This window comes from Gobius niger (assembly GCF_951799975.1).
Source record: "Gobius niger genome assembly, chromosome: 11".
Classification (NCBI taxonomy): Eukaryota; Metazoa; Chordata; class Actinopteri; order Gobiiformes; family Gobiidae; genus Gobius; species Gobius niger.
In genome coordinates, this window is record NC_136862.1 from 24,222,578 (window position 1) to 24,235,687 (window position 13,110).

The 13,110-nt window shown below is 39.3% G+C and overlaps 2 protein-coding genes across 6 annotated transcripts in view; one reads left to right on the forward strand and one right to left on the reverse strand.

The window, feature by feature from the left end:
• Positions 1-8,522, forward strand: part of LOC306970110 (glucocorticoid receptor-like) — a 71,221-nt gene extending 62,699 nt beyond the window's left edge. For both annotated transcript variants that reach the window (XM_079565959.1, XM_079565960.1), the window contains 4 exons: positions 274-418; positions 2,792-2,922; positions 5,009-5,166; positions 5,368-8,522. In XM_079565959.1, the coding sequence (XP_079422085.1) occupies positions 274-418; positions 2,792-2,922; positions 5,009-5,166; positions 5,368-5,520 (587 nt within the window). In that variant the 3' untranslated portion in view covers positions 5,521-8,522. The remainder of the gene's footprint in view (positions 1-273; positions 419-2,791; positions 2,923-5,008; positions 5,167-5,367) is intronic.
• Positions 8,523-10,965: 2,443 nt separating this feature from the next.
• Positions 10,966-13,110, reverse strand: part of LOC306970105 (rho GTPase-activating protein 26-like) — a 90,211-nt gene continuing 88,066 nt past the window's right edge. For 2 of the 4 annotated variants that reach the window (XM_079565953.1, XM_079565954.1), the window contains exon 25: positions 12,324-12,557. In XM_079565953.1, coding sequence (XP_079422079.1) covers positions 12,469-12,557 — 89 coding nt within the window. In that variant the 3' untranslated portion in view covers positions 12,324-12,468. Of the gene's footprint in view, positions 12,558-13,110 lie in introns of all 4 variants that reach the window. The other 2 variants (XM_079565951.1, XM_079565952.1) reach the window with 2 other exon arrangements.

Below are 13,110 nucleotides of genomic sequence, written 5' to 3' on the forward strand. Positions count from 1 at the left end.
TTACTTACTTACTTACTTACTTACTTACTTACTTACTTACTTACTTACTTACTTACTTACGTTGAGTTTTTCAGAACGTTTTCAATAATGTTTCTGGTATCTGCTCACCATATTATACATATATTTAGTAAAGGAAAATGCTGTAGTCTGGTGGAAAAGTCATTTTACTTCTTGAACCTGCCCACTGCTGTGCCCTATTGCAACTTGTAGTCCTTCTCGTGTATCTCGTGTGAGTCCCTCTGCCCTAACCCTCTGTTCCTGTGTCCCTCCCAGGCTTCCGTAACCTGCACCTGGATGACCAGATGACGTTGCTGCAGTGTTCGTGGCTCTTCCTCATGTCGTTCAGCCTGGGCTGGAGGTCGTACGAGCAGTGCAACGGCAGCATGCTGTGCTTCGCCCCGGACCTCGTCATCAACAAGTGAGCCCTGCTGTACACGATTCACTCCACTGCATTTCAGAACAGTCGGTTCAGGTTACATTCTCATTTAAGTCAAGGAGGAAATTGCTTAAAGAGCTGCTGTTATCCCAAAGAAAGGACACATTTTCTCCAAACAATCAGGAAATGGAATGTACTCAGAATATATAGTAAGAGTGGGACATAAGAAATATTCTTTGTAGGCACATTCGTCTCATAGAAAGAACTGAAGTGAAATGTTGCATTACAGCCTCACACACTGTGGTAAGAAATGCAGCACACTAATGTCAAAACTGTCTGTAATTACAATAACTCAGTTCTTTTAAATGTCCTGTAAATAAGAATGAAGCCACACTGGAGATGCCCCAAATCAACCTTTGCGCCCTAATTAGTAGTGACTGTGTTTTGTAGTGCCTGTGCGTTGTTCAGCCTCTTATTAAGGATTGGCCCCGTAGGAGAAATAAACCCATGGTCTGACAAATCCACAACGTATTGCATCATCTCCTGCCAGCAGCACAACAATACCTGTGATGCTGAACCGCCGTAACTGCATTCGAAACTCAATGCTCCATGGAGGACGATAGGAAATGATGAAGATAAACAAGCCTTGGCTTCCTTGCAGTCACTACTCTTGTCCTTGGGAGCTTTTCATTCAGCCGCAGCACATTCGGATATGTGCTGATTGAATCCATGCATTAGAGAAGGAGGCCAAAGATTAAATAAATGCAGTAGAAAAATTTTACTTGTAACTAAGAATACTATTACTACAATTACCACAAAACTAAGCAAATAATTGGGCCATTGGGCATAGTTCCAGCAACATCACATGTAGTATGACTGATGAATGGTCACTGCTCTTCGTTAAAGTGCATATGACAATTATTCAATAAAGCAGCAATTTTATAAAGTAGTGTTGGGCAGAAAAGTTCCTTTTATTTGAATTGTTAAGCTACTCGCCGGAAGTGACATAGATATAGGTTCCATTGCAGTTTTTTTGGGACCGCAACAGTCTTAAGTGTGACATCACACACAATAATAAGATACTTCCAGGTCCTAACTATTCAGAGCTCCATAAACAGACACAGTGAAAAATATCTCACCATTTCTCCAGGCAAAATTTTACTTTTTTAATATTTAAAATGAGCCTTCATTGTCCATCCATCCATCCATCTTCTTCCACTTGTCCGTTGCCGGGTCGTGATCACTTTGCACCAGCCCCTTATGGCTCCTCCTGCAGGTTGTGGGTCCAGTGTCTGCATACATTGGTGTATGGTTGACAGAGTTAAAGGGTGACTGGTTCCTTGCTGTAAAGTGTTTTGGGCCTGATAAAAGTAGAAAAGCGCTATATAGGTTGAGACCATTTACTATTACAGAGAATACGGCTGCAGCCCCGTATGACCCGGAAGTAGAGTGATGATGTCATCACTTAACGAACGTATAAGGAAGTGAAACTATAAACATCACAAAAATGGTTAAACTAAAGAAAGCTGGGTAAATTTGTCTCAAAATCTTAGATACATATAAACTATGTTTTAGCAAAAATTGTGTCTAATGTGTCATACGCACTTGAAATGTGTACGCTTTACAACAGTGCAGCACGATAAGTTGTTTTGGTCCTGATTGAGTATTTTTAAATCTTAATTTTGACATTTGGATTTGAGTTTTGTTTTAATTTAATGAAACAAATGAAATGGTAAGAAAGGCATGCTATATACAGTACTTATCACAAGATTCAAGACATACAGTGTATCACTTTTTCTCCTCATATTGTGCAGCTCTACTCCACATTGTTGTCCTAAAAAGTATATTTCATTCCATAGTATACAGTATTCCAGTCCACGGTTAAAAATAAACATAAAGGTGCTGTTGTCACCATTGCACAAAAAAAAAAACACCCCGTTCCATAGACACCTTGAACTCAGGGCTATTTGGATAACGTTCTGTATTGATTTTTAAGGGAAGTGGGCGCTGTGGCCGTGTTGCGTTGGTGGAAGAGAAGTGTGAAAAACCTTCCACGCCGATTTGGAAGCGCGGTTTTGCTCCCGCCGAGCTGCACCACATCCCGCTGAGGCTGTTTACCCTGAATTCAAGAAAAGGAACACCAAAGTGGTTCAGCGGTGTGTTGGCAGAGCGAGATCCTCCCGTCTCCGGAAATGTGGAAAATTTCAAAAATGTTTCGCACCAGGAACCAACTAAGAAAATATGTGGCATAAAAAGACGGCGCTGGACCAAACATAGACTGGAGTCGAGGGAGGGGAGGGGCTATACGGAAATATATCCTTCTCAGCTGCTGTTAATGGATTTTTAAAACAATAATCCTGTGTATCACCTATGTTTCCCTATGAACCCTTGTGTTTGCTCTGTTTGTGATCTCAGGGAGCGTATGAAGCTGCCCTTCATGAACGACCAGTGTGAGCAGATGCTGAAGATCTGCAACGAGTTTGTGCGACTGCAGGTGTCCTACGAGGAGTACCTCTGCATGAAGGTCCTGCTGCTGCTCAGTACAGGTAAAGAAAGAGCCTCGGACAGCTGCCGACGTTCTGACAGTTTAACAAACCCGCGACCGTCTTGCAGTGAGGCGAGAATGCCAACATGTGCAAGTCTATCGCCAATCGCTCAGACACACCTACTTCTTTCGTAACATGAATTCCTAGATGATTTTTTCGTCTGATGAGTTGAAGCCCAGGAATGCTTTGACTCTCATACACACTTACCTTAATAACCCCAAAGAACCTGTTGACTCTTGTATCTTTTACAGTGACTTCTGAATAGGACAATGTCTCTGTCAAATAAATCCACTTTAAACACCGAATGGAATGTCTTGCTTAAAATAAACGTCGCAGATAAATAATAAAGCCTGCCAGATTATATGAACGGCAGCATCTGGAGCCAAAATTAAGGTATATATTTTTGTCAGGGTCTTATAAGCACTCGAAGCTCATGTGTCCAGCGGGTTGTAAATCTTCTAGGCAACCTCTTCAGTAGCGCCGCCGGAAAATACAGCAAGGTCGTTCCAGGATATAGTAACTCTATATTTTTGTTTATCTCAGCCAAATAGCACGTGGAAGGCCTTGTCTGACTCAGCCTTTTCCAATATAGCCCATGCCGCACCTAGTACAACCGAAAGATTTCTATGATGGTCTGCCACACTGGCTTTTTTCTTCTTCTACGTTGTCGGCACGTCGGTCTCTACTTCCTGGAAACAAATGCGTCATTGTTAAAATCCCAAACTGGCCTTCACTTTTTTAAAGCCCATAATCCATCATTATATATTGGTTCGGTGCCATTCTGCGCATTCTCACGCAGCGGTGCTGAAGCTGCTAACCACGCTGTGAATCGAAACTGGAGGTTAGTTTTTAAATAAGTTATTCCTGCAGCGGCCAGCAGGAGGAGCCCCAGTCAAAGTCTTTGCCAGCTCTAGCCATTTCAAATTAGAAAACAGAAAATACCAATGCTGAGGCACCCCCATAATGTTTTTAAGTCTGCTTTTAAGGCCAATTTGCGTGAGATAGGTCCACTTTAAGGTTAAGGCTCTTCGTACCTAGGTTTGGTTTAGTTGGAGGTTTTAGCCTTTTGTGGGTGTCTTAGGTTGAGGGGGGAAACGGAGGACCCAGAAACTCACCCAGACTCAGTATATGCATTAGTTTGAGTTTTTCCACAACATTCCTTATTCCCATTGTTGTATCGTGCTTTAAACCAACACGTTTCCATCACAAACGCAGGCGCAGACACAGACAGAAGCTGTTGTTGTGTTATTTACTCCGAAAACAAAATGTCTTCCTGCCAGCTCCCTCTACAGATGTCTCACCGAGAGGCCAGATAGCATAACCCATTTATCTGATTATGTAAATGGTCGAGTATTTTAGTCTAATCCTCCAGCCCTCTGCGGATAATAATAATAATCTCTGGACCACTGACTTCTACCCTGCCTGGGCTCAATGCCAGGAAACTCACAACCTTTAAGCCTTTAAAGTGCTATTGTGGAAAACTGCACATCTTTCAAATGTTATGGTTTTTATTTCAACAATATTGAAAATGCAGTAAAGTCCTCCATCCTGGATCAGATATTTTGGGTCATTTCATGCTTTGAAGGTCACATAGAAATGCCTTATGCTAAATCTTTTCCTGGATGGAGCGATGAGGAAAACTAATAAAAAGCTTGCCATTGTATGTGTTGTAAATGTCAAAGTTAAAAGTAATAAATTAATATAGTAATATATAAATATATAGGACCAGATCTTGCGCTTGGCACACGGGTTCTAGCGAATTGAGATTTTCCGAGTGGCAGAGCTATTGCCTATGCGCCTTCGCCACTTGTGAGGGGGCGTCGCAAGACGAGGTGACGTCGTTTACATCGCGCTGCCTTGTTAAAAGTCATTTTGCTTTTTACCACATTTACCACTGATACACCATCAATGTTAGTTTTGCAAGGAGTTCGAAAGCTTTCAGAGTATTTTTCACCAATACATCACCTGCAATGACATTAATGCTGTGGGTGAAATATTATACAGTGTGGCAATAAATGGTTTTCTATATAAATCGTGTACAGTGAATATATGTAGTAATGACCCTGTGCTTGTGTGTTGTGTTAAGTCCCGAAAGATGGTCTGAAATGCCAAGCGGTGTTCGATGAGATCCGGTTGATGTACATCAAAGAGCTGGGAAAGGCCATTGTGAAAAGGGAGGAGAACTCCAGCCAGAACTGGCAACGCTTCTACCAGCTCACAAAGCTACTGGACACAATGCAGGAGGTCAGTCATCACACATTCAGGCTGATTTTCAGCATGTAAATGTTGTGGTTCAAGTCCCATTTTTGCTGAATGTCTCTCCCTATTCTCTTTCCCCCTGAACTTTTCCGTCTAATAAGCCTATGGGTCCATAAAATGATTGTAAAATGATGACTCTGCTAAGCATCTCCAGCATGTCCCTCATGTCTGTGTGTCTGTTTACAGATGGTGGAGGGCCTGCTCCAGGTCTGCTTCTACACATTTGTGAATAAAACTCTCAGTGTGGAGTTCCCCGAGATGTTGGCAGAAATCATCACCAACCAGATACCAAAATTTAAGGACGGAAGCGTCAAGCCTCTGCTGTTCCACTCAAAATGACTGCCTTAAACTGTGAAGCAATGCCTTAATCAAGAACCTCATTGTACTGTACTGTATGTATGACTCATATATTACTACAGCATCAGCTTTCGTCTTTGAAAACGCCTTTGCTTGTCCTGCCGACGCTGACCATTTTTACACGCTCTGCCCCACATTCTTTCTCTCTGGGACTTTGGCCACACCCCCTCACATGATTTTAGTGAATTTGTAGAGCACAATAGCCATCTTGGATTTGCCTTCGAGGTAGCAGCTTGGCATCCTTTGGCAGGGAGACTAAGGGGAGCTTGCTCTGAATGTTTTGGGGCAGGAGAAGAAGTGGATTTAGTTTTGTGTTGGGGTTTTTTATGCCCTTTTTCCCTTGGAGATTTTCTGTAGCATCAATGCTTTACACCTTGCTCTTATTTTCAATGGTTTACCACGTTGTGCTGACAAGCTAACATATCCAGGGGTTCACTACACCCTAGCTTCACAGTATATTGGCAGAGACAAAAATAATCTAGTGTCTATTTCCCAAAAACTATCTGGAACAAAGGGGAATCAAAACATCAATAATAAGAAACGAACCATTCACATACCCCCAGGACACCAGTGGACATGTTGTGAGATGTTGTGATTTGTAATAGGAAGCAGGTATGTCCGCAAGATCCTTTTTTTTTCCCAAAAAGGAGAGAGGAATATTTGTTGTTTCCCAAGCATGTGTTTCTCTCAGTCCACAAAGCTAATGTTTACACAGGATGTAGTATCTGAGAAGGGAAGACCAGTGCCTTTTTTAAGCTTTCGGAGCTCCATATAGCCATCCACCCAAAAGTTGTTTGTGTGAAAGAACCTTGACATGTACAGCATTTCCCCGGTATGTGCTGTATCGGTTTGAGTTTTTCACAAAAGGTAATTCCTGTTTGCTTCAAGTTCTTTTCTTTCATAATGCCGCAAAATACACAGATCTTATATGCCCAGATGTCAAATTTGACATAAATACCAGTAATTTTGGCTGCAAAAAGGCCTACAGGATAAAGAAAAGCATGAGAAATAAGAAAGACAGTCACATAACTGGTCACAGTGATGATTTTATTTGTATTTTTAAAGTCAAATTGTTTTTTAATCTGAATCTTGAGTATATATATATATATATATTTAACACTTTAAATTAATTTAATAAATATAGTTAAGTGGGCTAAGCTCAAGTGTAACATACACATGTTAAATTGAAAAATTTTATATAGTGTTTAGTCTATGGCCTTACAGATGTTTCATGGTTACTTAAAAGTATTCCAACTACAACTGAATGTATTTTAAATAGAAATGTCCAACCCTGATCACTCCTGACAAAGTCGATTTAGCACATTTTATTGTCATTGGTGATACAGAAAGTGAATTAAAGAGAAAAGGTAAGATGCAATGTTTTGTATATAGGCTATAAGTCATTATCCCTCTCACCAGGGTTGCCAGGTCTGTGGTAATCTCACGGAATTGGGCAGATTAAGATTTTCCATGTGTGAAAAAACTGTCAGTGGGTCTTAGCTGTGCTGTTTTCCATATAAAGTAGGTAATATTTACCTTATTCCTTAAGAAAAAATCACAATTGAAAATGACAAAACATCAAATTAAAGGCCCTCTGAGCTGCTCCCCCTGCGAGAGAGGGAGACAGGTCCTGCCCAGAGGAGCGCAGGGGCACTATATCAGAGTAAAATACATAACATTAAATACGTCATTCGTGGTGTGTTTTTTGGCTGCTGATACCTGGCAACCCTGCTTCCCGCTCACCCAGATTTTATGCGAGAAGCTGTGTCCAAATCCTCTGTGAACTGATGCTCAGGTGGTGACCGGATGTATTTCACTAGTGCCAAAATTCCTTGCAGGTTTAGTACAAATATTATTTTTCCAAGAGAGAGTGAATACAAATACTGTATCATTATGGATTAAAACAAAACAAAAAACATGATGATTGTTGTACGTCAGGTTGCTCCAGCTTCAAGTATTTTCGTGTAATATATCAGAACGAATCTTGTATTTTTGGATGTGCAGGTGGTTTTAAATATATACATAGCCTATATATATATATATATATATATATATATATATATATATATATATATATATATATATATATATATATATATCTTCTTGTCACCAGCTTTTGTGATGGCCAAAGCATCCATAGTGCAGTGAACTAAAAGCACACACAAAAATATATGCTTTTGTAAACAAAACTGCCAAGTCTGTTGTATAAAAATGGCACAGACATTTATGTTTATTCTAAACGGTACTTATCTTTTGCAAAGCTAAACATCACTTTAGCCACAGTTCTTTGCTAACAAAATGGCCGCCCTTCTAGATGTGAACCACTTTTGAGAATTATAAACCATTTATTCGCAGTGAATTACGGATCTTGTGGCAATTTTTTGTGGTTTCTTTCTCAGTTAATGGTGGTGGTGCTTGAAAAATACCAGCTTTAACATGCGTAAGTGTAATCATATCGCACTCATTTTTTTCAAAGGCCATACGTGTACATAGATTTTGCTTCTATTGCAGGTCAGACATATCCAGTACAATGTCTGTTATATATTTGCAAAATATTTTTTACATCGTCACTCTAAATATACATTTTTACACATTTTAAAAACTATAAGGCCTTGAAGAAAGGGAGAAAGACAGCCATATAAATAATGTCAAAATCAGGAACCCACAATCAGCATAGCCTATGAATCCTTTTGATTAACAGCATTATTCTGCAATTTTGCAATTTCAGCTTCTTTGGTATGAATAATTGTGTATATTGAAGTTACAGAATTCTTGTTTCCGTTGGTTCGTGTGTAAAGGTTGTTCAAATAGGAAATGTTTAATTGAAAAAAAAAAAAGTGTGAAGTCATTGTTCAATAGTGGGAATGTGTACACTGTGTTTTCAAAGGCGGAGGAGGGGCAAGGTATTGAAAAGGAGTGGATGATATTTTATCAGTGACCAAAGCAGAAGAGGACAAACTTTTTAGACAAAAAAAATAAATAAACCTGCAACATACATAAACGTAGCACTTAAGCTAATCCAACTTCTAGTTCTTTTATTATTTTAAATAGTATCTTTCATTGCTGTGAGGATTTACTCGTCACTTTAAAATAGAAAATAAAATAAAAATATTTGTGATAAAGATAAATCTATAGCCGGACGGATTTGCACTACCCTCACACTGGCTGATAGTCTATTTTGTATTAAAAATTATCTTAAAAGATTTAAGGGCAGATCATATTCACTGGTGTATTATGGCTATGGCTTTCACTGAAGTCCGTTTTGTTCGTATTTCAGTTCATGTAAATGTAATCTAATGTAAAGTTCAAAAAAGTACAAAATGTTTGTTTAAAAAAGACAATAGTTTGTATAACTTCTGTATTACACCTCTTCTGTAGTCATTGTCAATATTTTCACCTATTTGATTCAGTGTTGAATTAAGCTATCTGTGTTGTTCTTTGATATTGGAGTTAACGTTGTGTCGGTAACAACTCCTGAATTATGTTTTTCTCCATTTACCCCTCCCCCCCTTGTTTTTGTCATCACTGACTGAAAGTGAAATTTTGGAATGAACTACTTTCTCTATAGTTCAAGCATCTTACACAATAAACTTTACCGTTTTTCAACGCTCAGCTCCAGCTTGGTCGTTTCTTTCTCTTCCCTTTGCAAAAGTAATTTACATTTAAAGCAAGATTATTGTCGTCACTTGGATCATGCCATATAAATAAGACCAAAGTTTGTCATTCCCACACAAAGCAAATATCAATATATCAAACTCTATATAGCCGACTTTACTTTGTGAGAAGGCTTTTAGACTTGAAGGCTGAGTTTATTGCAGTTTTACGCTGAGAAGCTCAGGGAGATAACAAAACAACAAAATCGGCGTTGTTATTAGATACATATATCGGAGCCTATCGATAAAACAGAGCCTGATGAGACTAGCAGTGGACGACATCCACAACTGAACTAAATAAAACGCTGCTCTGAACGATGCCCCATGAGAAGAACAGAACGTGCTTGGATTGAGGCCTGTTTCATTTTGGCTTCGGTTACGAGTTCAACACTAAATGTGGTCTGATCTGCATAAGCACAAAAGTGAGTGCACAGTGTCTGCTAAAACTAACACCACCCAAACATTTACGTTTTATCATATTTTAATTGGCCCTAAAATGTAAACCTTCACAGGAGAGCATGGAATAAGCAAGTACACTGCCTTTGTGTCCTTGGGCAAGGCACTTCACCCAATGCCTGTGTGTGAGTGGTTGGTGATGGCCGGAGGGACCGTTGGCGCAGATGTGAGCAGCCTCGCTTCTGTCAGTCGACCCCAGGGGAAACTGTGACTACAAATGAATCTTAACGCCATCAGCATGAACCCCCCTCGCTTTCATGTGTGAAGCGCTTTGGGTGTGACTTGTGTCATATGAAAAGTGCTCTGCAAATAAGATTCCCTTCCCTTCCCTGAATCTCACTGAACTGCAGCAGTTTTGTAAAGACGAATAGTCCAAGATTGACCCTGATCGTTGTGAGCGTCTAATCTGAAACGACTGAAAAGCAGTTATTCAACATCAGCCAAAGTTTGTAAGTATGAATTTGCCGGGTTTTTTTTTTCTAAATCAAAGTTTATACAAGTGCTGTCCAAATTATTGCGTTATCGTGTTAAAGGGACTATACGGAGCTTAAAAATGTTAAAATTATGTATTTTCATCCCCCTACATGTTCCAACAATGTCCTAATGTGTAGAATGAGCCCAGACCTGTTCACCACAACTGCCTCTAAAATCCTGCACTGTCACTCAGAAAGTAGTTATATCGGGTCCGTCATGCACGAGCTTAAAGGAATAGGCCACCGTTTTTACATACTGAGATATGTTCTTACCTTAGCTTTGACGAGTTCTTTAGGACCTGTCTGATCTTCACCCGTGCCTTCAGTCACGTAAACACAGCGCAGACGGCGTTAGCATTTAGCCTCTCCCCCTCTCCACTATAGCTCCAAAACTGGTCAAGATAGAAGCTACCAAGCTCTTCCACGTTTTCCCTATTTAAATATGGTTACGTGAAGTGTTACACTACAAAGTATAATTACACAAAATTAAACAATGTGGATTTTCTAAGCGGATAAAAGGGGGGACTATATTGTAAGGCATAATAATACCGGGAGTAGTTTAGCATCCGCACAATAAAGTGAAGATTACTGCGCAGTAAAGTGAAGATTACTGCACGGATTTCGAGGAAAAACTTGTCATTTGAAAGACCGGAGAAGCTTCGTGTTGTTGCCTGAGAGGAGGTGAAAGGATTTAGTCAAACTAATGGACTTCGGACAACTTTCTTCAGTCAGAAGTCACGTCTAAACAGACTTTAACTGCTATTAATAATAATTACACAGCGACATGACACAATGACTTTTTATTAATGCTATTTTCAAATCACATCTGAAATCATATTTAAGGCTGCATACAAACTCAATACAAAATCTGGGCAAAACGAGAAGGAATTAAGTTAGTAGTTTAGCTAAAATATAAAATTTACTTAAAAATGATACCTTATCAAATGCTGTTTATTTATTTACATGTTGAATAACACACCTCAAAAATCAACACAGTTCAGCCTTTTTTCAAAATATATAAATAAGACATGAACAAAGTAGTCTCATTTCACATTTGTAATAAAATATCCCATTTGATTGTGTTGAAAATGTCACATATGAATAAAAATACCACATGTTATAATTAACCACTGAAGCCTGAAAGCACACCTAGAAAGTCTTTGGACTTTATAAATGGAATACAGAAACATTTTCCTATATATTGGAATTTTATCTTTTTTACCATTTATGTACAAAGAATGTCCCCTAACAGTTTATTTAGCTTGCCTTGGTGAAGTGGTTCTCAAACTGAAAGTTGCCATTGTTTATTTGGTAGGCAAGTGTCTGGAGTATATGTATATTGTAGATCTGTAAGATTAAAAAGGAATTTAATAGTGAGCTTTAAAAATATTTGCAATACCTCTCATTGACGGAAAAAAGTGTTGTGCTTTGTGCCACAGCCACAGTCCAGGTTTCTGTTGTGCCTGAATAAAAGGATACCAAATCACACTTAAATAAATCAGGAACCAGTCCTGAAACTAAAAGAAAAAGGCTGGTCTTCTTGTAGGGCTCGTCCAACAACTGTTAGCCTTTTACTGAACCACGTTTTGGGCCTAACCTCGTCTCTGCTTGCTCTGCTCCGGGGCTCACTCCAAGTTCAGTCTTGCCCTGATGAATTACTGCAATTCACCATTGCTACAACTGGTCATTAAACTCATAGAAACACACGGGCAAACACAGTTTGCTTCTCAGTGAAATCAAAATTCCTGTATTCCAGAATTTATTTTGATATAAATTATTATTATTAATAGTATTAAGTCTTGATTCACCAATTTGGTCTTAAAATTCAAGGTGACTGAGAGTACATATTGCTAAATTTTTAAAACCATTTTGAGTGTCAACAAAAGTGCTACAAACATGGAAAAGTCTTGTGGTATCAGCATTGTGGTCAATGACTTTTAAATAGAAATAGTTCAGGCCTGATGACCAGTGTTGCAAGGAGGGCAATGGTAAAGGTTTCAATTTAAAATCCACTTGTTTTGCATTGTGTTTCCTGTTGTCATCTCTGAAGGTTTTTCCAGGGGCTCAGAGGAAGGACAGTGCACATTTCAAAGTCACTCTTTCATGCATGCAGCTCTTTTTTCCTATCCCGCCCCTCTGTTGTTTTGTTTCTCTCAAACACATTCCAAGTCCATTACCGCATTGTCTTTGAGGAAAAACAACAAAATCAATACCAACGGTCTTAAGTTGTATCCAGTGCAAGTACATATTTTTCACAACTTGAGCCCCCTTCTTTTTTTTTTTCAAAAGTATGGTGTTTGGACCAGTTTTGCTCCTCAGTCCATTTGGAGGCGATCCCATTGTCTTGGCTATAGAAATTCCACATAGTTTTCTGGTATCAGTCCAGTCCGTCCGCCCAGGGTCCCCTCCAACCAGCCTGGCTCTCTGGATACATGGACTAGAATGAAAGGCACAGAAATGATTATTGTATTAGGTAAGTGTCAGAGATGAAGAAGTTTAAGAGGTGAGGAAACAGACACACATAACACAGTGGCATAGTTATGTGGTGATGACAGTAAAGTAAACTATGTGTTGCATTAGTTTAGACTGGTTAGATGTGTCTGGCAGAAGACAAGAGCAGTGGAAAGAACAGCGCACTGCTCGAACCTCAGCGTCCTTTCACCCATGTGTTCACTACACCTCCTGTACCTGTACATGTCGGTATCATCTCTGTCAGGGCACATCTCCAAAACCTTATGAACGCATTCAGATCAGATCATGTCCAAATCTCAAAATATTGTTTTATGTTGTATCAAAATGCTGTGGATAAATCATTGCTCGGTGCAGGTTTAAAGATGAATGAGGACTATTGTTGTGTAAGATCAATTTAAAGGCAGTAGTACACAATTTGTTTTTCTCATAGATTGTTTTGATCATATTTTGAGCTATTTTAGCAACTACAAACCCGTAATTAGCGCAGATGGAAAGAGGCTGGCGTTATTGTTGGTTTA